The sequence below is a fragment of the Salminus brasiliensis genome, chromosome 7 (assembly GCF_030463535.1).
Source record: "Salminus brasiliensis chromosome 7, fSalBra1.hap2, whole genome shotgun sequence".
Classification (NCBI taxonomy): Eukaryota; Metazoa; Chordata; class Actinopteri; order Characiformes; family Bryconidae; genus Salminus; species Salminus brasiliensis.
Genome location: NC_132884.1, coordinates 2168363 through 2191769, shown reverse-complemented (window position 1 = coordinate 2191769; position 23407 = coordinate 2168363). Strand labels below are relative to the sequence as shown.

The 23407-nt window shown below is 43.0% G+C and overlaps 1 protein-coding gene across 1 annotated transcript in view; it reads left to right on the top strand.

The window, feature by feature from the left end:
• Window positions 1-2210: 2210 nt before the first annotated feature.
• The window catches only part of ube2o (ubiquitin-conjugating enzyme E2O), a 40184-nt gene continuing 18987 nt past the window's right edge, over window positions 2211-23407 (top strand). Inside the window, exons 1-7 of the mRNA XM_072683398.1 lie at window positions 2211-2773; window positions 19022-19081; window positions 19340-19450; window positions 20161-20258; window positions 20585-20648; window positions 21615-21758; window positions 22722-22831. Of these exons, the coding sequence (XP_072539499.1) occupies window positions 2282-2773; window positions 19022-19081; window positions 19340-19450; window positions 20161-20258; window positions 20585-20648; window positions 21615-21758; window positions 22722-22831 (1079 nt within the window). The 5' untranslated portion in view covers window positions 2211-2281. The remainder of the gene's footprint in view (window positions 2774-19021; window positions 19082-19339; window positions 19451-20160; window positions 20259-20584; window positions 20649-21614; window positions 21759-22721; window positions 22832-23407) is intronic.

Below are 23407 nucleotides of genomic sequence, written 5' to 3'. Positions count from 1 at the left end.
CGGCTGCTGCTAGTGTGTGTTTGTTGGAGCTCAGCTGCCCAGGCAGTTGGAACAAAATCCTGGGGCGGATTTTGACATTCTGGACCTGAATTTCCCATATCTGGTGTTTGGGGGTGTGTTTAGTGTGTGTGTAGATTAATTGATTACTCTGGGTATCTATAAAAGAGGTTTTTAAAAGAGTTCAAAAGTTTGGAAACACTCATAAAATCAATCATTTTATATCAATAATGAAATAAATATTATATAAATAAAGGTTTGTATATATATTACTATATATTCAAATTCTTGTATACACCGATAAACCAAAACTATTTGACTACCTGCCTCCACATGCCGAGGTAGGGCCTCAATGAGCATCTTTGGGGTACTGAGCACTGATGTTACCCCATGTTATTCACTTCACTTGACAGTGGTCCTAATGTTATGGCTGGTTTATGTGTAGAAATATGAGTGTTTTTGTGAAGAACCAATAAAAAAATAAAACATTGATGAACCTGGTGTTAGATCCCGGCACCGGGGTTCTCCAGTGTTGTGGGGGAGGGGACAGGGCGGGGGGGGGGTTAGTTTAAATCCTAACCAGTTATAGTAAGTATTGGATCTTCCACTGTTGCCCATCCATCCCCAGCATGCCAGCAGTGATGAGTGCCCACCTCGGCCTGCCAGCCTGCCTGCCAGCCTGCCTGCCTGCCTGCCAACATTCTGCATTCACACACTGACACCATGCGGTGGGATGAGGTCACCCAGGCTGACCGCAGTAACGCCTTCGAGCCTTTGGGTGGAGCAGCAGGCCACACTTCAGTCACTCTGCAGCCCAGAAGGCCTGAGTCAGAGCTGAGGGTGCGGATGCTGGGGGGCTGTGTCAGTTTATAGAAAGATGGCTAAGCAGTAGTGAGACAGCTCAGACAGGAGAAGTCACCCTCACCCCCCCCCCCCACCACCACCACCTCAGGTCCTGTTTTTATCAGTATTTTGACAACAGTAGGGTTTGACTTGAATTTGCCTTTTATAATAATAGGTTACAAATAAATTCATAATTTAACCCTTAATATTAAAAGATTTATCAATTATTCTAGATTCTAATTATACTATTTATCAATAGTTTTTTTAACTGGAGGCTTTAAAAAGAAATAAACTGATGACTGTGGTTAAGGTTATTGCTTATTCTGAATAAATACACATAAATATAAATAAATATTTCAAATAATAATAACATGATGGTGATGATTAAATGATAATATTACAGTGCAAAACAGATTTTATGACACGTATTAAAATAAAAATATTGTATATCGTGAAGGTGAACAACAATAGTAATAATAATAATAATAACGACTACAAATAAATGATCCCACTACTACTACTACCAACAGCATTAATAATAACAACAACAACAATAATAATTATTATTATTTATATTGAAATTAAAATGCAATAAATCACAACATATTCTTAATGCTACTTTTAGCAATAATAGCAACTACCAATAAAATATAATAATTATTATTTTTTATTATATACTGTACTATACAATGATAATTTCAATAACTACTACTAATGCCATAATAACCAATGTATCATTAATGTTACATGGAGCAATAATAGCAACTACCAATAAAATATACTACTACTACTACTACTACTAATAATAATAATAATTATTATTATTATATATTGTACTATACAGTGATCATTTCAATAACTACCCAACTACCCATGTTCAATAACTCATCAAAAAACCCATGTATCATTAATGTAACAATGGAGCAATAATAGCAACTACCAATAAAATATAATAATTATTATTTTTTTATTATATACTGTACTATACAATTTTAATTTCAATAACTACTACTAATGCAATAATAACCAATGTATCATTAATGTAACAATGGAGCAATAACAGCAACTACCAATAAAATATACTACTACTACCACTAATAATAATAATAATAATAATAATAATAATAATAATAATCATCATCATCATCATCATTTCAATAACTACTACTAATACATGAGATTTAAGTGATCGATTTTAACAACAATAATAATAATAACTACTGATACTACTGTTATGATTGGTGTCTGTTATTAAAATATGATGATATATATGTATATATGGATGATCAGTCTGAATAAGTGCATTAGCCCGGGCTGCTGAATCCTCCCTCTGCTCGCCTCAGCGGCGCGCGGCGCTTTTTGCGTGGCCACGTAACCACGTGCTGCTCGCAGCTCCGCTTTTCGCTTCGTCTCTCCGCCGACTGTCTCAGTAACGGCAGCGATGGCGGATCCAGCAGCAGCAGCAGCAGCAGCAGCAGCCGCAGCAGCCATGACGGCAGTACCGCTGGCGTCTCCGGCTCTTTCCCCGGTGGCCAGCCCGGGCTCCGAGCCACCTTCCATGGCTCTCTCGCCGTCCGCAGGCGGCGCCCAGCGGCTCCTCTTCTCGCACGACCTGGTCTCGGGTCGCCACCGCGGCTCGCTGCGCTTCGGCCTGGTGCGGATGATTCACGGGGAGGAGGATTTCGAGGAGTCCGACTCGGATGTGGAGGATGGCGCTGGGAGAGGAGGAGGAGGCGGCGGTGGTGTTGGAGGAGTTGGTGGTGGTGGTGGCGGCGGAGGCGGCGGCGGAGGCGGGGGAGGAGGAGGCTGCATCCCCGGGAGTTCAGACACTGAGAGCGGGGCGGCGGACTCTCGGTCATGGCCTCTCGGGAGAGGCTTTGTACGGGTGCAGTGGTACCCTGAAGGCACGAAGCAAGATGTTCGGGAAACGAAGGTGATTTTACGCTCGATTTATTCGATTTTAACACGTTTTCCTAAATTCATTGTCCTCCAGCAACACCCTCCCGTACCTTTATTATCCATTATTAGCCAGTGCGGCTAGCTTAGCTAATAATGCCTATCCTCCACGCCTGCTAACTAGCAACGCTAACCGCGATTAATCGAGTGTTCGTGGACGAATCGCTCTCGTTTTTCCGCTTTTTGCTTCAAACAGAGCCACACAACGATGCCACGACAAAGGTGGAGGTGTGTTTTAGTGCTGCCTTAAGGTGTAAAGCCAGCTTTTAATGAAATATGTAGTAAAATGCGTAATTTAAGGTGATTAATCGATACAGTAAGCTAGCTTACACACTCTTATATTGGCATATAAGCATAGCATTATCGCAGGAAGTGGATAGTGATGGATGGACGGGTATAGAGAGTGTATACAGTTAATTCACCTGCTGGACAGAAGGTTTGGTGACCTTAGATTTTTAGGTTTATAAGACGATTAAAGAGGGAGAATTTGCAGTGGAAGTGAGTTTGAGAACTTTTAACCAATTATTGGTCAAATTAATAAAGTGGTAATTTCCTAATCACATTGAGATGAGATTTGTGGCTGGAAAAATATCATTAATCAGTAATATCATCTTCATCAGTTACATCATGCCCCTCGCATCAACAAGGGAAGCTGAAAGGGTACCTCCAAGACCCTCCCTGATGGTTTTTACTTGTGCCAGTATGAAGGGCGAATGCATTACACCTTCTGACTCATTTTGGACGTAGTCGTTAAGTCAGCAGGTTGCCGTCCACACACAAGAAAGCTGTCAATGGCGTTCACGCCGGTGGATGCTTCTACCGCCGTCTCCAGATTCTGGAAGGCCGATTCAGTGCAGTGATCTGAACAACAAAAGTGTGCCGCTGTGAACTGTGGGCTGCACGTTTTGACAGCTGTGTTGGACGGCGTGGGCTGGGCGAGTATTCGTGCGCTCTGCCCTTTGTGTGAGTCACACAAAGCATTGATTATTCCAGGCTGGGCCTCACTAGAATCCACCTTTTAGGTCACTGCTGAAGCTCATCAGCAGAGATAAATGCGAATCGCTGTGAATGACCTTAAAACAGTGGTGGGGCGTTCTGGCGAAAGGCTTGAGCAGTTTTGTAGGCTAACTGCTCAACCCATCAGTATCTGAACAAAGCCCAGGGCAGCCTCGTGGACCTAGGTGTGTCTCAGCATTGATTAGCTAGGCTACGCTGGTTTGAGCAGTGACCCTTCGGCCTACTGATGTGCTGTCCTGCGAATCTTCCCGTTTGTTACTGGGATGTGTCGAATTTATTGGGATCTCTTGATGGAGGATTGTGAAATTGTCTGCCCTTTTGCAAATAAAACTAGGGATGTACTCCGATGTACCATACATGAACACTTATAATCCGTAGAATCCACCTGGATCAGCATTACTGAGGAATATACAGTGTATTTATTTCTGTAGGGTTGCAGTGAATGCAGTGAAATCAATACAATTTAGATATTTTCTAAACATCCTGATCTTCTGGAGCTCAATAAACACACTGATCTGATGTCTGCTTCCAATGTTGCTCAAACTGAGCATCTGTTTGACAGTGATGATCATTTTTTTCGTTTTTTAATCAGTTACCTGCTGAAATTGTAACGCAGTCTAAGTGTAAACGGTTCTGTTGTGGTACCGTCTAGTACCTTATTTATTTATTAGATCATTTTTGTGAATCATGTCCTTAATCATACAGAAAAAACATGTCACCATACAGTGAATTTGAGCATTAAAATGATTCATATTGCAACAATTGCCTTATCAAAAAACCTTCAACTGCTTTTCACATTAGATTTATTCAAAATGATTAATAATAATTATTTTTCATATTTTTATGCGGTTTAAAGAAGGCTTTTTTTGCTTCAAGCTCATGATCCTCTATTAGATGTTTATTTACTCATATTTCAACTTAAATATTTATCATTTTTATTATTTAACTAGCATCAGCCTTAAAGTGCACTAGTGCTGCTTTGGAATACTGTTAAACTGTTGCCCCCCTGTTTAATATCTCCTGTTTTTTTAATCCATGGTACTTAAATAGTCTTTTTTTGTTGTTTAAGGAGTGGCTAGAAATGCCAGTTTGGCTCTTTAATATTAGGATCGGATATCAGTGCCCGATATTAACAAAATTAGCTGGATTGGTTATTGGATAATTAGGTTGATCCATGAAACCGATCCTTTTACTTTAATTTGTTGGTGTGAGACTGAACTAAATGTGCACATAAATAAATGACAAATGGCAATTAAGGACATTTATATCTGTGTTAATTTGTTAAATTATATAAAGTAATGTTGAAGTCAATCCTGATGCCCACATGGTGAGGTATACGGTTTATTAATTCAGCAATGGTATGGGACTGGTATCGGGTATCGACCGATAAGCGTTTATGTATTGGTATTTGTATCGGGACTGAAAAAGTCGGATCTAAAAGCTATATATATATATATATATAGCGATCCTGCGATGTGACTATTGCGCATGCACACATCGCTTAGGTTGTGCAGCCCTAATATAAACCATTAATTAATCATAATAATACATAATATTGCAAAACTATATGAAAATATTGTGATACTGTGAAATTGCCTTACTCCCCTCAGCAGCAGGGTGTCAGAGATCACCGGATTGGTCATATTGCCGTGTTAGGAATAGCTTGAAGGCCTGTTCTGTTCCAGTTATGGCTCCAGAATCTGTTCTCGCTCAGCTTAGGCTGATGAATGACCAGAGGTGCAGTGAATCAGCGTAGATGAAATGATCTGGCTGCTCTCCACGGTGCTCTCTCTACTGGATGTGATTGGTGATCAGGATTAGGTGTAACAATATGGCTGCCTCCCCATACCTTCAGGCTGACTGGGGGGTGGGGGGGAGGGGGGTGTGGACTCTCCATATATTGCTCATGCTTATGCAAGCTTTGAGGATTTGCGAGAAAACCTGTGAAAAGGGATTAGGGACGTTTGCTTCATCATCGTCGTCGTCGTCGTATTCTGGTTGTATTTAAGTAGGCCTGTTTTATTTGGAACTTCTTTTATGGCCCTCCGTTCTCTGATTCGGAGAAGCGGTATTGAGCAAGTAGGCTACATATATGGGAAGGGGTGTGTGTGTGTGTGTGTGTGTGTGTGTGTGTGTGTGTGTGTGTGTGTGTGTGTGTGTGTGTGTGTGTGTGTACGCATATGAGCCAAATTATAGCAGTGTAAACACACCCCCCCCCTCTCAGACACAGCCATGCCTCCTCCCAGTACAACCACAACACCAGTAGTAATTGCAGCAGGACAAGCAAATTTGCATATTCCGTCCCACTCAGCAGTAGGATTTCAGTTTGAGATGGGTTTGATCATCCAGTGTAAACACACGTGGCTAAAATCAGATCAGGATCATTAGGATAGCTAATAAAATGACTGAATGTGTGGTGTTGTCATGGTGATGACACCTGGTTCCACTCACCGCCACTGTAAAGACATTTGAAATGGTAAGTTTCTCCACAATGAGCCCCTCGTTTCACACCAAACCCCGACTCCGGCCGACTCTGCCTCCGTCTACGTGGCCTGCACCGCTGATGGATGCAGAAACGCTGGTGAAGAGACTTCCCCTTTAAATATGATCTAATACAGTGAGGATGTGCGCAGTGCTGCTGCTGATGCTCTGCTGTCCAGGTCCAGCTGTCCAGCTAGCCGAGAGCCGCCACCCACCCTGGCGAGCAGGTTGTCCCAGCAGAGGCGCTCCAGTGCTTTGAGGGGAAGGACGCAAGGGTGCGGCCCTGCGGCGCTCCCGCCGACTCCTCCGCTGAGCTGCGGGGCAGATGGCGACTATGCTAATGATGTCATTTTTGTCCTTGGCTGGTGACTAGCACCTCTTTCCTGTCCTGACAGAGGCTCTGACGCCCCCTACAGCACCACAACCCCCCCCCCCCAACATTAGATCCACTTTTATCCCTGTTCCAGCAGCAGTGCTGAGATTGAGCTGTGTGCACTCTGCAGAGATGAAGAACCTTTTCTATTATTCATCCTCAGCTCGGGTCGCGCCGCTGCCTCTGACTGACGAGGGGGTGAAAGTCCTACGACCTGCAGTTCTATGTTTTATATATATATATATTTCTTTAATTAGCCCCAAGCTCTTACATAACGTAATATGCATTGCTGTCCAGAGGAATGTGTGTGGAACGTGGACGTGATTGGGGGCCTTTTCCAGGGTGTGTAATTAGCCTGCACAGGAAGGGCGAGTGAGAGAGAGAATGAGCGAGAGAGAGAGAGAGAATAATTATCAGAAATGAGCCAGAAAGCAGCTGAGAATTTATCTGGCTGGGTGTGTGTGAGCGATAAGAGTGGGCAGACTGGAGGGTGAGGTGTGTGTGTGTGTGTGTGTGTGTGTGTGTGTGTGTATATGTAAATATGTATACTTTTATTTATTTATTTATTTATATATATATATATATATATATATATATATATATATATATATATAATGAGTGTGTGTGTCTATATAAGTAAACATATATATATATATATATATATATATATATATATATATATATATATATATATATATATATATATATAAAATATACATTTTATATATGTGTGTATATATATATATGTGTGTGTGTGTGTGTGTATGTGTATATATATATCTCTATCTCTCGTTTCACACCAAACCCAGACTCTGGCTATGTCTATGTGGGCTACACCACTGATGGATGCAGAAACGCTGGTGAAGAGCCTTTAATATGATCTAATACAGTGATGATGCGCAGTGTGATATATATAAAATATTATAAATTATTTTTATTGATATCATAATTTTCTACACAGATATTTTGGGGATTAATCCAGGTAAAAGCTTTCAATATAGATACTCAGTGGATTTGGTGTGAAACGCACCTGAAAGGACGTCTTACAACTGGAATGCTCTCTGAAAGCTCCCTTACGTGAAGTTGTTTCACCAAATGGTAAAGAATACGCTCCCTCATGCCTTTTTGAGACGACTTAAGGTTGATGTTAGGATCTAGAAGCTTGATCTGAAGATAGAGCAGCATGTGGGCTGAGGTGGTAGAGTAACACTACAGGATTTTACACTAATATGACTATGGGTTATGCAGCGTTACACAGCAGCAGTTCTGGAGAGAGGTTCTCCACCTGCAGCTCCACCACCAAAGCTCCACAGTGCAGTAGCAGCAGCGTTCCGACCCAGAGTGGGAATGACGGAGACGCCCTTCTCCATGTTCCAGTCAGTGGAGCTTCAGCATGATCCTGAAGCTGCTGTCTGAAGGTACAAGTGCTGAGTGGCTTTAAGTCAGGGGTGTCCAGCCTTATCTGCAAAGGGCTGGTGAGGCTACGGGTTTTCATGCCAGATGGTTCATGCTGCTGGTTGTTTAGAATGATAAGCTGCTGCTACCCCTGACACAGGTCTTGTAGGGTGTTTCCGGTATGCAGCGGTCAGTACCTACCAAACGTGCTCCAAGCAAGGACATCCGAGGCCCATGGGTGCTCAAAGCTCATTGACACAGACTTGAAGGATCTGCTTCAGAGGTCTTGTGGAGTCCATGCCCTTAAAGATCAGGGGCACCTACACAATATTAGGCAGGTGGTTTTAATGTTAAGGCTGGTGCTGAGAAGCCCCTCACCATTTGGCCCATAATTAGACCATTTTTCATCCTTTTCTTTATTCCTTAGTATTAAACAAGCTTATTATTACAGTTACTTTAGATCGGTATGTAAATTAACTGTGTGCTTATTGGCTGCACTGTATTGTAACCCAGTCCAAGCAAAAACGCGCATTATAATGTGAGTGGGTGGAGCTAAACTGCTCTATACCATTTAATTGAATATATGTAAATTGGGTGTATGTTTTCATTTTAAATGAAATTTTTTTTTAATTCCATACTTTAAAAAAAAAGGAGAAAAAGTAAATAAATCAATAAATGGAAAATATGTTTTTCCATCATATGAGCCCTTTAAGAGTGCCACTAGCTCCCGTAGCGTCCAGTCATTTGACGCCTTGCCCTCTGCATCCGTGGCGGGGGTGTGTGGTGATTTGTCACCGACACGTTTAGTTTCTTCCCGCTCCGCACCTTTCACCTCGGCTCAGGTGTGACGGTTAGTCAGCAGGTGTGACGGCAGCTTACAGGAGCAGCTTCTGCTGGGTGTGTGTGGCTGATTTTAGCCTGTATGTGCTGAGCCTACAGCTCCAACACCAGGGATGGGCGTTTTTACCACTGTTGTTTTTTTAAATGTTCCCATTTTCTGGGCAGATGTTGTTCATGGGAACCCTGGCCTCAATAAAGGCCTCTAATATCACCTGGTCACTAATGGGCGAGCCATGGTTCGGTTATGGGCCCATATTCGTGGGCGTGTTTATTTTAACCGGTTGCTGGTGCAGGTTTAGCGGCTCAGAAAAATCACAGTTGGTTGTAAATATCACACGTGACTCTGCTGAGCCAGTCAGATCTATGCATTATTTTAACAGCTGCTCTAAACCGGTGGCGATTATTAAACGCCGTCTAGACGAGTTATTAAGCTCTTTTTATTTATTTATTTATTTATTCATCATTTTGACTTTTTTGCTGAAATAAGATGACGAAATAACAATTATTTTGAGTATTTGATGTTTAGAACTGGTTCAGTTCTATGGTTCAATTGTAATTGGATGAATTCAGTAGTTCAGTAATGACATAAAATGCTGATCTACATACTAGGCTGCTTCAGTATACAGCATCTCACACTACATCATAATGAAACGTTAGACGTTATGATGTTTAGGTGCTGAATTTAACATTTTGGGAAGCACAAGTATGTTTAATATGCTGTAACAAAACCATTACACCATTACATTATTTTCTTCTGAATGTTAAATTTGATAAATAAGGATGTCTCTCAGTATGTTATTAGCCCAGCGGTGCCCAAACTTTTGCATGTGACTGTATAATCCAGCTGATAATATCTCTGTATACAGCTCTGCTTGTTTCACTACATTCTCTGCAGCTCTGTTAATCCAAAAATGTCTTAAAATGTGATTTTATATATATATATATATATATATAAATAAATAAATAAATTTGAAGGAATATTTTTCATTGGTGTTTTATATAGTCTATAAATATAATTAGCTATATATTATAATCTGTGGATTATGTATGATGTGTAAGTGTATAGTTTCTGTAGATATCTGTAGTTATATATTTATTTTTTAAATATGCAGTGACTATAGAAATCAGCAGCTATTATAAGCCAGGTGTGGCCTGGGTCGGTTTCCGCCGCAAGGAGCCACGTCGGCCGTCTGCACTCTCCGCTCGGTCAGACTGCTCTATCAGTGTCCGTGAGGTAATGTGGATTGGAGGCCGCTCCCCTGATAATAACTAATGGGCTTTGCTTCAGTGAAGACGGCCATCTTTTACTGGCATCTGTAGCCTGACCTGCTCCTCAGTGAGGAGTGTAACGCTCCAGATCACACCAGGCGGTTCTCGACTGACGTGATGTTGAGACGGGATTAGCTGAACAGGGGGAGGTGACGTAGTTTTACCGCAAATGAGCAAAATGGGGGTGTTAGACAAGTTTTCCATTTAGAACAGTGGGGTCTAAAGCCTGAGAACAAACGCTGCCATCTAGTGGTCGGGGTTTAAGCACGACGCAAAATGAACCACTGGCTGCCACCAATCTTTACATGTAAACTGTTTATTAATGATCAAAACTGTGTGTTTGAGAATCGATATGTTATTGCAAGACCTATTTTGATACTTCTGTATATTTATTTATTTATTTAATTATATATATATATATATATATATATATATATATATATATAATACACCCCTGGCTTTGTGTAGCATAGGGTAGAAGGTCTCACAAATCAGAGGTTGCCTTAACCCTTTGAACCCTAAGGTTTAGTATTCAGTTATGAATCATAATGCAGAATCTGATCCTGTGGAGTCCCACAGGGTTCTATTTTGGGGCCTATGAAATTGTTAATTATGTTAATTATGACCGTGATGTTTTAGGGTTTTAGGGGTAAACAAGAAATGGGCCTTTGCTGCAATGGTGACTTGCTGATGGACAGATGCTCTGCATGTGTGGCTCTGGACACTTGAATACTGAAGCTGTCTCAGATTGGCCCTACGATCAGAGGAACTGTGGTCATCCCACCATGCAACACGTATGAGATTGGGCGTGGCAGTGTTTCTGGGCGTGGCTCTGGTAGTGCTGCAGTGAACTGCTGCAGTCCCTCCCTCTGCCCTCCTCTCAGAGGAGGCTTGGAGAGACGCTGGCTGGCGTTTTGTTCGTTAGCGCAGCGAGTCAAAACAAACACAGGCGAGCAGATTCGTATTGATTCGCTGTAATCAATCCTGCCTCCTCATTCCGAGCTTCTCTGCCAGCGAAGGGTGTCCGTGTAAGCTAAAGCGATTTCACCTACTTCCTCTCGGCAGGACGCCCTTCCTCCACCCGAGGATGAGAGTAGGTGACGTGTTTGGACTCTGATTTTGCGGTTTGTGCTCTGAGCTGGAAGCGCTGCGTGTTTGGCAGACGGCAGGTACATCATTATGAGCAGCTGCTGGGGATTATACGCTATATGTCCAAATGTTTGTGGACACCCCTTCTAATGAATACATTCAGCAACTTTAAGCTGCTCCCATTAAGGACACATATGCACACACAGCTTGTGTAGCTTGGAGCAGATAAACATCATGAGCCTAGTGGCATCATGTCTAATGCCAGATGTGGGCTAGAGGGGTATTAAGCCCCCAGTATTGTGTGGACTGTCATCTGGAATGATGAAACTCTGTGCAATATGTTTAGGATGAGGTGTGGTGGTGATCATCTGACATCCTGACCTCGCCGAGTGCAGTCACATACTTACCCCCCCCCCCCCCACCCAGTTCTGGACAGTAGAGACAGTTACTCCAACTCCAGTTACTTTAAGTACCCTTAATTTCCAAAGACACAGTGAATAAGTGGGTGTCCCAATACTTTTGTCAATATAGTGTATGTGGAATCGCCAAATCTTTAGTCTAAGCTTACTCAGTAGTGGAGTCTGTGGTTCTTAGGTCGACTTACTAGAGTATCTCTCCTTTTTCTACCCAGCCCGAGTCCATACGAGACTCGTACCACTCCTCCCACTAATAGAGCTCTGCTCTCCACTCGCGCACCAGAGTGATGGAGCTGGAAGAGGCCGTACCGCTTTTCTCCATGCTCTACGTTCATGTGATGGACAGCTGGTCAGTCTGAGTGCTGCCCTTGCAACACCGGACCCTTTATGCATCTCTGGACCCTTTCTGTGTTGGAGTCATGGCTCTACAGAACTTATATGACAAAACGCAGCATTGCAGCTAATGCATGATCTTATGAACGTCGAAATCTCTCTGAAAACCAACCAACCATCCAACCCTCTGCAATGCGGATCGTAAAACAGGCTCCAAAAACAGGACACTCCCCAGAATGTTAGTTTTTCTGATGTTTATGAATGAGAAATTCCCCAGCACCACCTTTCTACAGGCTGGTACCACTCCAGAAACCATGTGCATGTCAGATTTAAACAAATGAGCTCATGAATACCTCGCAGAAACGAACCTTCTCGAGGGCAGATGAGCAGATGAGGAGAACGCCATCAGTTCGGAAGCAAATGACCAGAGACAACGCAGAAACGTGTCCCCCTGACCCAAATGAATCCCCCGGCCCATTGCAAGCACAAACACATGAAAGCGAAGGCCACGTCCGCTCTCTCTCCCCAGCCGCTCGACTAATTCTCGTTAATTTGACTTTAAATTGAGTAATTGAATTGTCACAGATCTGCTCTCGCTGCGCCCCGGATGCTCTCGAGGCTTCTTCTGCAGGGCTGTAGGTGCTCGCCTCTGTGAAGGAGACAGACGGGTTTCGATGGAGACACTGCGCTCTCTGGGCGTCTGCTGCCCCTCCCTGTTTGCAACACTCTGCCTGACACTGCTGTGCAGACGCTAGCCGGCTGAGAGCGGAGGAGCTCGCGGCTTTTGTTAGGGAGCAGGTTCTTTGCACGAAGCAAAAACACTGTCTGTGCTCAGATCAGTGCAGGGGCGCTAGCTTTGGGTTAAAAGGCTTCGGTTTTGGGATGGTGTTTACAGATTCTGGATCAGGCATTGATTTAGCACCAGCATGCTAAATCCTAAGTCAGGTCCATAATACAGACCTTATACAGCCACAGACAAAGCAGCCATGGTGGGTCTAGACCTGGTTCTGCTTTCATGGTGAATGAGTTCCACTGATTTGGTGTGAAATGGTTTATTGTAGGAGGATTTCTTTACAGTGGTGAGGAATGGATCCGGGTGTTGCCCTGTAGAGATGCTCTGGTCCGATACTAGGATTGGATATCGGCCCTGATACTAACAAAATTATCTGGATCGGGTATCGGATCATTAGTCTAATCCAAAGGAACCGATCCATTCATGGAACCCAATTCTCGAACCGCCGGTATTCTAGGCTTCATGAGACAGGATCAGAATATCCTACAGACACGGATCATACACAGATCCAACCCTCGACCCATAATCAACCATCAGCGAGTGATCCAGCTCGTCTTCCGTATCAGGAGAACCGAGAAGGGAGGAGCTGCTCGCTCCTCTTTAGTCTCACAGACTTTGAATTTGAGGTCCAGCACAGTTATTCATGTTCGTGACAAATAAACCGAAATCAGGTTCATTTATATCTGTGTTCATTTGTTATAGTTTGTTTTACAAAGCTAGGAAAGTAATGATTACATCAATTTTGATGCCTTAAGTCTCTCCCGGATGGTCGGGCATATGGTTTATTAATTTAACAGTGGTATCGGATATCTGCCGATATGCAAACTTCATGTATCGGTATCCATATCGGAACAGAAAAGGTGGATCGTGCATCCCTAGTTCCCTGGTACTAAAATGATAGTATACTGGTTCTTAATCTCACAAAGCATGTTTCATTTAGACTGACAATTTTCTTTATATAAAAAAAAACTAAAGCAAATTAGGCCAAAGCCACCTCCAAAAAGTCTAAAGTTTCAGCATTTCATGCCTATTCCGATCTGAGTGACTTTGTTTACATCTTTAATTATTAATTATCATCTTTAATTATATGCTAGCATGCCCTGGAAAGTGACTAGCATGCTAAACATCTATCTATAATTTCTCACGTACAAACACAAGCTCGATTTGTCTTTGTCTGACGTGAACAGACCGAAAAATGGCTAAATCTGTGGTCTTTTTCCAATATACTAGCACTGGCCTTGCCTTTGCTTTGCTAACATCTGAAAAGCAAGGTGAATGGCGGCTGTTTTTGTATGGATCTGTAGCGTAGAGCAAAAGTTGAGTTGTTTTAGTTGAGTCTTGCTTAAATTTCTAAAAATGGCCTTTATTCAGAGCAGTAACCTGCTTAGCATGCTAGTGCTACCATATGCTGAGGTAAACGAGGTGATGGGGAGCTTTTCTGAGGCTTTTTGGGAGTTTTTGTATGGATCTGTGCTGTAAAGCTAGTGTTGAGTGAGTTAGTTGAGTGTGTTTAGTAGAGTTTTGCTGTAATTTTGGGTTAGCATTGTTTTTCGGCTCTAAAGTTTAGCTAGCAGGCTAGCATTGCCATATTCTGAGGGGAAAAAGATGGCTGGGAGCTTTGTTTAGTCAGATCAGGGCAGAATAGCCAGCGCTGAGTTTGTTTTAGTAGACTTTTACTTGAAGCCCAAATCAGGCTTCGATTTTCAGCACTAGCATGCCCTGGAAAGTGACTAGCATGCTAAACATCTATCTATAATTTCTCACGTACAAACACAAGCTAGATTTGTCTTTGTCTGATGTGAACAGATTGAAAAATGGCTAAATCTGTGGTCTTTTTCCAATATACTAGCACTGGCCTTGCCTTTGCTTTGCTAACATCTGAAAAGCAAGGTGAATGGCGGCTGTTTTCGTATAGAGCTATAGAATAGAGCTAAAGTGGCCTTTATTCAGAGCAGTAACCTGCTTAGCATGCTAGTGCTACCATATGCTGAGGTAAACGAGGTGATGGGGAGCTTTTCTGAGGCTTTTTGGGAGTTTTTGTATGGATCTGTGCTGTAAAGCTAGATTAGTCTTATTAGCTCTAAAGTGTAGCTAGCTAACAGGCTAGCATTGCCATATTCTGAGGGGAAAAAGATGGCTGGGAGCTTTGTTTGGTCAGATCAGGACAGAATAGCCAGCGTTGAGTTTGTTTTAGTAGGGTTTCGATTGAAGGCCAAATCAGGCTTCGACTAGCAGGCTAGCGCCGTACAGACATTAGCTATGTGCTGAGGAAACAATGGTGGATTGGGACATTGTTTGTCAGATTATCACAGTATGGCTGGTATTGAATATATTTTTACCTTAATTTTGGATCAGGTTTTGCTTTTAGCACTAGTTTGCTCTGAAGTGTGACTAGCAGGCTAGCATCGCCATATTCTGAGGGGGGTAAAAGGTGGATGGGAGCTTTGTTTGGTCAGATCAGGGCAGAATAGCCAGCGTTGAGTTTGTTTCAGTAGGTTTTGGCTTTCATTTTAGATCAGGCTTTGTTTTTTTAGCGCTTCCTTGTCCTGAAACGTGACTAGCATGTTCAGTTCTCACTGATTCTAGCTCAGGCTTTGTTCGAGTAGTAGTGACTGTACTTGGCTACGTGTTACAAACCCTGGATGGCTAAACGGATCGAGAGCCGATTGAGGATCAGCAGCGATTTTATTTTCGGGGCTAATTTAGCATAAAAGGGTGATCGGAGCATTTTTGGAATGATTAGGCGAGAGTAGGCAAACCGCTCGCTGCTCGCTGCTCGCTGCTCGCTGCCGCAAAAAGCAAGGGATCGTGTAGCACAGCCAGCGAGCGAGATGGGGAGAGCGAGAGACCTGGGCTTAGTACATATCTAGGCTGTAGCCTGCAGGCATGCAGGTAATTTGCATACATCTTGGCTGCACTTCAGTGAAAGGCAACGGAGGCTGTCAGAAACGGGACCGACCTCAGCGTCATTGTTTAAATCAGAGGCTGGAAGGAAAATAGATGCCTCACCCATCACCCATCCGCCAGGCTGCATGAATGACATCATCTCCAACCAATCACCTCTTTTTATCTAAAGCCGTTGACACCCCCCCCCCCCTTGCTACCGCGGGACAGGAAGATTTAGACCGCTGCTTTGTCCACTAGCGGCTATTAATAGCAACACAACTTCCACTTCAGCAGAAAAAAAAGGCCTGGCCGCAGGTTTCTTAGGCCTCTCAGAGTACTGATGCCGGAGAGCGTGTGGAGCAACTGCGTTCTTCTGGCTGTGAAATGCTTCACGCTCACCCTGGCTGAGCACTCGGAGACCCAACATTCTGGGGGTTGGAGTGTCTCGACGCCTCATTATTCAATTAGATTTTGATTTGGAGAGCTGAGATACGACTGTTCAATTTGTATTGCAACATTTGCACATATAAGGTGTTCATGATTTCAATCATTCACTCAAACCAAGGAATCAATATTATATATTTATTAGTATATTTTCAGATACAGAAAGCATTTAATCTAATCTTATTAGTTTATAAGATAAATGTAATTATGTAGTTAATAATTATAATTGCATTAGTATTTGTGTGTGTATGTATGTATGTGTGTGTGTGTGTGTGTGTGTGTGTGTGTGTGTGTGTGTGTATATATATATATATATATCTTTTTTTTTTTTTTTTTTTTTTTTTTAACTGAGCTCACTGAGTGGGTTCGAAATCTGGGTCAACTAAGCCGTCACTGTTGGGCTCCTGAGGAAGGCCACCAACCTCCTCTGCTCCAGGGGTGCCTAGCTTGGCTGACCCTATGCGTTGACCCTGGTGGGATGTACGAATTAATGGCTGTAAAGGTACTGAGCAGTGTGTGTGTGTGTGTGTGTGTGTGTGTGTGTGTGTGTGTGTGTGTGTATTTTATATATATATATATATATATATATATATATATATATATATATATATATATATATATATATATATATATAGATAGTGTGTGTGTGTGTGTGTGTATACATATACATAGATAAATAGATAGATAGATAGATAGATATGAGGCATGTAGATGCATATGTGTATATATTTTATACGTGTGTGTGTGTGTGTGTGTGTGTATGTGTATGTATTTTGTATTTTTGGGTCCTAATGATGACTCATTCCGCTGCCAATCAGGCCGCTTGTTGGAACCTGTGCTGTAATTGCGGTTTTGGCTCTGAAGTGCTCTTCAGGATGCAGCAGATTAAGATCCAGCACTTCTTTTAAAGGCCGGATTCTTTCAAACTCTTCAGTGTTCCCATCAAAGCTCCGCTCCGTGCGCCCCTTCTGGGCAGCGCAGCACAGAGACGTGTTCGGGATATTGGCTAATGCACATGCTCTGAGCAGCAGAGTGAAGATTGATGTCACCCCTGTGATTTTTCTGGAAAAACAGCTCCATCAGGGCCCAGCATGCTCCCTGAAAACCCAATCACGGACAGCGGGAGGCTAGACGCAATCTGTCTGTGTCTCTCTCTCTCTCTCTCTCTCTCTCTCTCTCTCTCTCCTGTCCCTCTCCTCATTCCTCCAGTAAAGAGGACAGTAGCTTAAGTGCAGGGTATAAAACATCCCGTTTTAGCCGAACGGTCTCGGCAGCTGCATAACGACTAGCAAAGCATTTGGAGCAGCACTTGTTTATTTTCGCTCGTGTCGAAGTTTAGATTGACTTAGGAAAAAATGGAAAAACCCTAGCAACCATCCAGGGTGCCATGGCAACCCCATCTCAGCATCCTGGGATGCTGTAGTAGCTGCATAACAACACCACGAAAACCATTTGGAGGAGCTTCTTGTTTATTTTGGCTCAGAACATTTGCAGACCCCCGGCTATACATCACAGACCCCTGACAGACAACACACATCACTTTGAGAACCATGGGTTGATGCTGACCCCCTCTGACCTGCCCGTTTCAGCCAGACCACCTCTCCAAGCCTTGCGCGGGGTATGCTAACCGGCCACGCAGTGCTCCGATGTCCTCCTGTTTTCTGACTCTGGCCTGACTCTGCATCTTTTAAGGGCACCGTCTGAGTAAAGGTGTTTTGCTCGGAGGTATTTTTGGTAACTGCTCACTGTGGCTGGATGCGTTCGGCTCTTAGTGGGACAGTAAAGCTGAAGTATCTCAAGGATGTCCCACATATGCGTGCTGAACTGTCCCCGATTCCATATATAACCTGATCATTAAGGCTTCCGTTTCAACTGAGATTTGCTCTGGTGGTATTTCTGCTTCTCCACCTCATTCCTGTGAGCCCTGACGCTTGTGTTCAGCCTGACTGGCCTGTTAATATCGCAGGAATTGATCCAGTATGAACTGTATCTGAACAGCAGTGTGTTTTTAACCACTGGAGAGCGGCGTCTCCCAGTCTCTTGCTAAGTGCCGTGTACAGGCTGGTAAGTCAGCAGGTGTGATGACAGCTCGCCGGCAGACGAGCGACAGCAGCGTGTGTGTGTGTGTGTGTGTGTGTGTGTGTGTGTGTGTGTGTGTGTGTGTGTGTGTGTGTGTGTGTGTGTGTGTGTGTGCACGCGCAAAGGCCTGTCTGATCAGCCTGATTAGTGTTAGCCCTGTACACCAGCTTCAGCAGATCAGCAGAAGCCGATACATGACTTCAGCAGCTTAGTGTTAGCTAATGTTCACCTCAACCATCAGAAATGGGGGGGGGGGGGGTAAAAAGGGGTCTCTGATTTTGAGCATGTGCTGGTTGCAGATGTGGCTGGTGTAAATCATCTGCAGGAGCCTGAAGTTACTACCACCTTAAATATGCACAGTGTTTCTGGGGAGCGTGTGTGTGATTTTATATATTTTAAAAACATTTTATTTATTTATTTATTCATTCGATTTACCACATTTTAGGAAAACTGCCATTGATTAAAAAAAACATTTTCATAAAATCTGAGTGGAGAAAAAAAAAGTTGACACTTTAGCCGAACAGAATTAAACCTGAAGAGTGCAACACTGCCATCTAGTGGTCAGGGTTTATACGCAACACAAAATGAACCACTGTCTGCTAATAATCTTTACATGTAAACTTTAATAATACCTTTATTAATAATCAGAATCAGTACTGTGTGTTTAGGAGTCGATAGTGTTGCAAAGCGTATGCAGATATTTTTGTACCCGCTGCTACGCTGCTACCATCTGGAGGTGGGAATAGGGCTGCCTGCTGCAATCATCACTAACACTGTATATCTCTCTCTCTCTCTCTCTCTCTCTCACAGCTGAAACTTGAAGATCGATCCATCGTGCCTCGAGACTTTGTGCGCAGAATGAATTCAAATGTAAGTCGGTCTCTTATCAGCTAATTCATTAATTGCGCTCTGCACTGCGGGCCCTCGGCCCCCTCGCCCTGACTCCGCTCGGGTGTTATTAATCAAACTGTTGAGCCGTCCAGTGTTAATTGATCTGATTTAATCCTCAGGATCTAACGGATAACCTGCCGTTTTAAACAGCTCTTTTAAGGCGCAGGTTTAGATCCGTGCTGGCGGTTTCCGTGCTCGGGACTGTGGGTAATCTCGTGCCTTTTGTGGATCTTGCAGGACAAGCAGTGCGGAATAGTGACCAACATCAACACGGAGTGCGCGGTGAAGCTGGTGGGGACCAACTGCTGTCTGTATCCTGTTAATAGTCGCGACCTGCAGCACATCTGGGTGAGCGCTGCACCTTTTGTCCTGCTCACCTGGATCTGAATCACCGGAGTGTGCGTTCGTACAACTGCACTGTAAAATGTACTGTACGCAGCCAGTCAAAAGTTTGGGGATGTTATCTTTTCTGAGTTTCTATTGACTTTTAGTGCAGTAACATTAAAAAGTGAGCTTTGGTGCCCAGTAGCTTGTTTACGGTTAAGAGAACATGTAAGATTTACCTGCGAAAGACTAACAAGCTACAAGTTTACAGGTTTCACCAGTTTCTATATTTCATTTCATGGTGGTTGGATCTTGTGCACTGTTGGGTTCCCCATAACATGTGGATAAGGACTATTTTTGCATGTTTTATTATTGCTTATTATTATTTTTGGTCAATTGGGCACTGCATGACACATTTATTTATTTATTTATTTATTTATTTATTTATTCATTCATTTATTAATTTATTTAGAAATAACTAAATCTTACCTTGGGGCCAGTTATTGTCTTGGCATCATCAATAATAGCTGAAAGGGGTGGGGGGGTATATATATTATGTATTATATATTGTGATTGATCTGTTTTGTAGTAGCAAATTCTTTACTGGTATTTTACAAATGCCAGAAAACACTGATTTTTAAAAAGGTCCCCCCTGTCCCCTATTAATGGGCTGTGTAAGTCTCAGCATTGTGAAGCATTAACGACTAATATTTCTGTTATTATATTTTCTACAGTCTTTTATGTACGGGGATTACATTGTATATGACTTCTGGTTGGGGAAGGTGTATGACCTCAGCAATCACATCATCCTGAAACTCTCCAACGGAGCGAGGTAATGGAATAACGTGACCTTGAGCATTATTATTGTTATTATTATTATTATTATTTTTTTTTTTTTTTTTTCATGTAGGTTTGAAGAATTATTACCATCCGATCACTTTACCCATACAGTGTGCACACCTTCCTGGTCTAAATTAGTTTGATCCATCTTAATGCATAAATGGTGATAGAAAAATGTTTGTGGTTTTGTTATTTTTTTATGTAGTGTTACAAACAATGAAATGAATGCAGATATTTTTAAAATTAATATTTTTTTTGTATATGTGGATTTTTATTTATTTATTTATTTATTAATTTGTACATTTTGTTAATCTGCAGATGTTCGATGAGTGAAGAAGACGGTGCCAAACTCTATGATGTTTACCCACATGTCAGTGATTCGGTAAGGGCTGCGGCTGTGAGTGTGCATGCAGAAGTGACTTTCTCAGAACTTCTACTGCTTTGTTGCCTGAGGCCACAAACGACCCTTCTTTATCAATTAATTTATTAATGTTGCTCATTTACCTCCTCATTAGAGGCTCCCCACTGTGCCCCTAATTTACCGTGTGTTCCCTGTGAACATTCTTCAGGTGCCTATAATGTAAATATTAACAGAATTTAGATATTTGTACAAATTTGATCATGTTTTGATCATAGATGTACTTCAGTTCTGCAGCTGTTAGCAGTTAGACAGGGTCAGTAATGCTGCTGGTCATGGTGTGTGTGTATCTGTCTGTAGGTTACGCTGATCCTGAGTTATGAAGTCTAGAGTAGACTAGAGGCGTGTCATGCGTTCAGGTGCCTTAAACCTCTGTACAGTACTAATATTACTGTTACCTAGAACATTTAGTCCTGCTGGCAAAAGAAGACATACTAATCCTTTGATCTTATTGGTCAGCACAGACAAACGCACTTATGCCGACTCCTTGACTGCTTTGGGCTGAACTTTCCCCCACACTGAGGGCACTCTGTCCTAAACACTGATACGTGGGGCATCCGTCCATCTAAAAACTGAACTTAAGCCCATCTAATTAATTAATTTGTTTATTTTTTAGATGATTTTATTAAAATATCCCTCATTTTTGACCTAATTTGGAAGACCAGTTACCAGACTAGTGAGCTCTTTCATGCGAGCTCCCCCTATCACTAGCAGTAACCCAGACACTATGAAGGTGAAGATTAGCACATGTAGAGCCGGACACCGCCCTTCTTCCAACTGCTGCTAATGCAGCATGGTGGCAAGCAGCATGACCCCGCTTCCCTCGGATCGTAGTGGCAGTGCCTTAGTCCGCAGACTCAGACTTATAAGACTCTGAGCCTAACTTTAATTGCACTGCTTCATTATTGTCCTCCATCACCTTCTCTGCAGGGGCTGTTCTTCGACGAAGCGTACGGCTTCTACCCGGGACAGGTCCTGATTGGGCCAGCTAAGGTTTTCTCCAACGTTCAGTGGCTCTATGGGGTGAAACCCGTTCTCAGCAAGAAGAGCAAGTTCAGAGTGGTCGTGGAAGAGGTAGGTCATGTCTGCAGATCCGTTGGGCTTTATCGTGAATGCCGGTTCCAAGTACTTTATACACCTGTGGCAAAGAAATTTGGTGATTTTGGTGTGTCCCAATACTTTTGTCCGCATAGTTTATCATCTTCACTGCAAACTTTGTTTTTTGCTCTATTTCAATATAAGGAGTGGCTCAAAATCCACAGCTGTGATCCATAGCTCCCTTTCCTTTCAGGCTGTCCAGAGCTAATCAAATTCCACTCCACTTTAGTCTGAAATGAAGCCGCGTTGGATTGCAGACTGCCTCTCGCACTGTGCTGCTAAAGTGCCTCCGAATGAGGCTCCATATTGTACCGTGTCCAGTCCTGCATAACTAACCTCAGTAGTCTGGGAGCCTCTGAAATCCTGGCGTCTGTTCGATCATGTATGCTACATGTCCAAATGTTTCCGGACACCCTTTCTAAGAAAGCAGCTGAATGCATTCATTGAAGTTGCACCCATTACTGACGCTGATGTGCAAATGCACGCGCACACACGGCTTGTCTAGTCCCTGTAGAGAAGTACATGAACCTATTGGCTGGCTGATGCCTGGCGTTGAGGGGTATGAAGCCCCCTAGCATTGAGCTGTGGAGCAGTGGAAGAACTGTGTTCTCTATACATCCTAACGTCACTAACGCTCACTAATCCTCACAGCAATGCTCCTCCAAAATCTAGTAGAAAGTCTTACAACAAAAGCAGGAGGAACTATTTTTAATGCCCCTGATTTCAGAAGAAACAGTGGATAAGCAGGTGTCCCTATACTTTTGTCCATGTAGTTTATACGTATGCTTTCATGGGCCAATCTTAGAAACCATCTCAAGTTATTTGTTGGTCTTCCCTCGGGGCTGTTTATTACTTGATATGATTTCAGGTACTAATTTTGAATGTATTTATTTATTTATTTATTAGAAGAGCGTCTGCTAAACTGCAGTTTTCTCACAGGTCCAGGTCGTGGAGCTGAAGGTGACATGGATCACGAAAAGCTACTCTCCTCAAGGCTCGGACAGCGTCTTCCCCCCTCCGTCCACTATCACACAGGAAAACCTCTGCAGGTACACACACAGGAACAGCAGTGCTAATCAGGGCTAAGGTGGCTAATGATGAAAACATATAGATGGACTGACTGGAACTACTTTTACCTCAGCACAGCAGGTGGTATCACTCAGAGCAGAGTGTTAAACGAAATGATAATGTAGGATCTGTCTAATGCCGTTTTAGTAAATTATAAAGCAATAAGCTTGAACTTGGTGACAGTCCATGTCCAGTGCCAGGCATGTCAGGTCAGTGATCAGTCAAATGGCATGTGGGCTGTATCCCAAACCACACACTACCGCACTACAGCCAGAATCTGTGGAAACGTTGAGCTCAAAGGACCCCTCCGGACCCCTCAGGACCCCTCAGGACTGACCACCACAAAGCAGACTGTAGTATTTGGGTGGTGGGTCAGCATTCTCAGCACTGCAGTGACACTGACTGACCTGCTGGTGGTGGCGAGTGTGTTAGTAGTGTGTGTGTGTGTTGCTCTGCTGGTGGTGCGAGTAGTGGATCAGGCACAGCAGTGCTGCTGGACTGCTTAAACACTGTGTCTGTCCACTCACTGTCCACTCTATTATTAGACTAGCTATTAG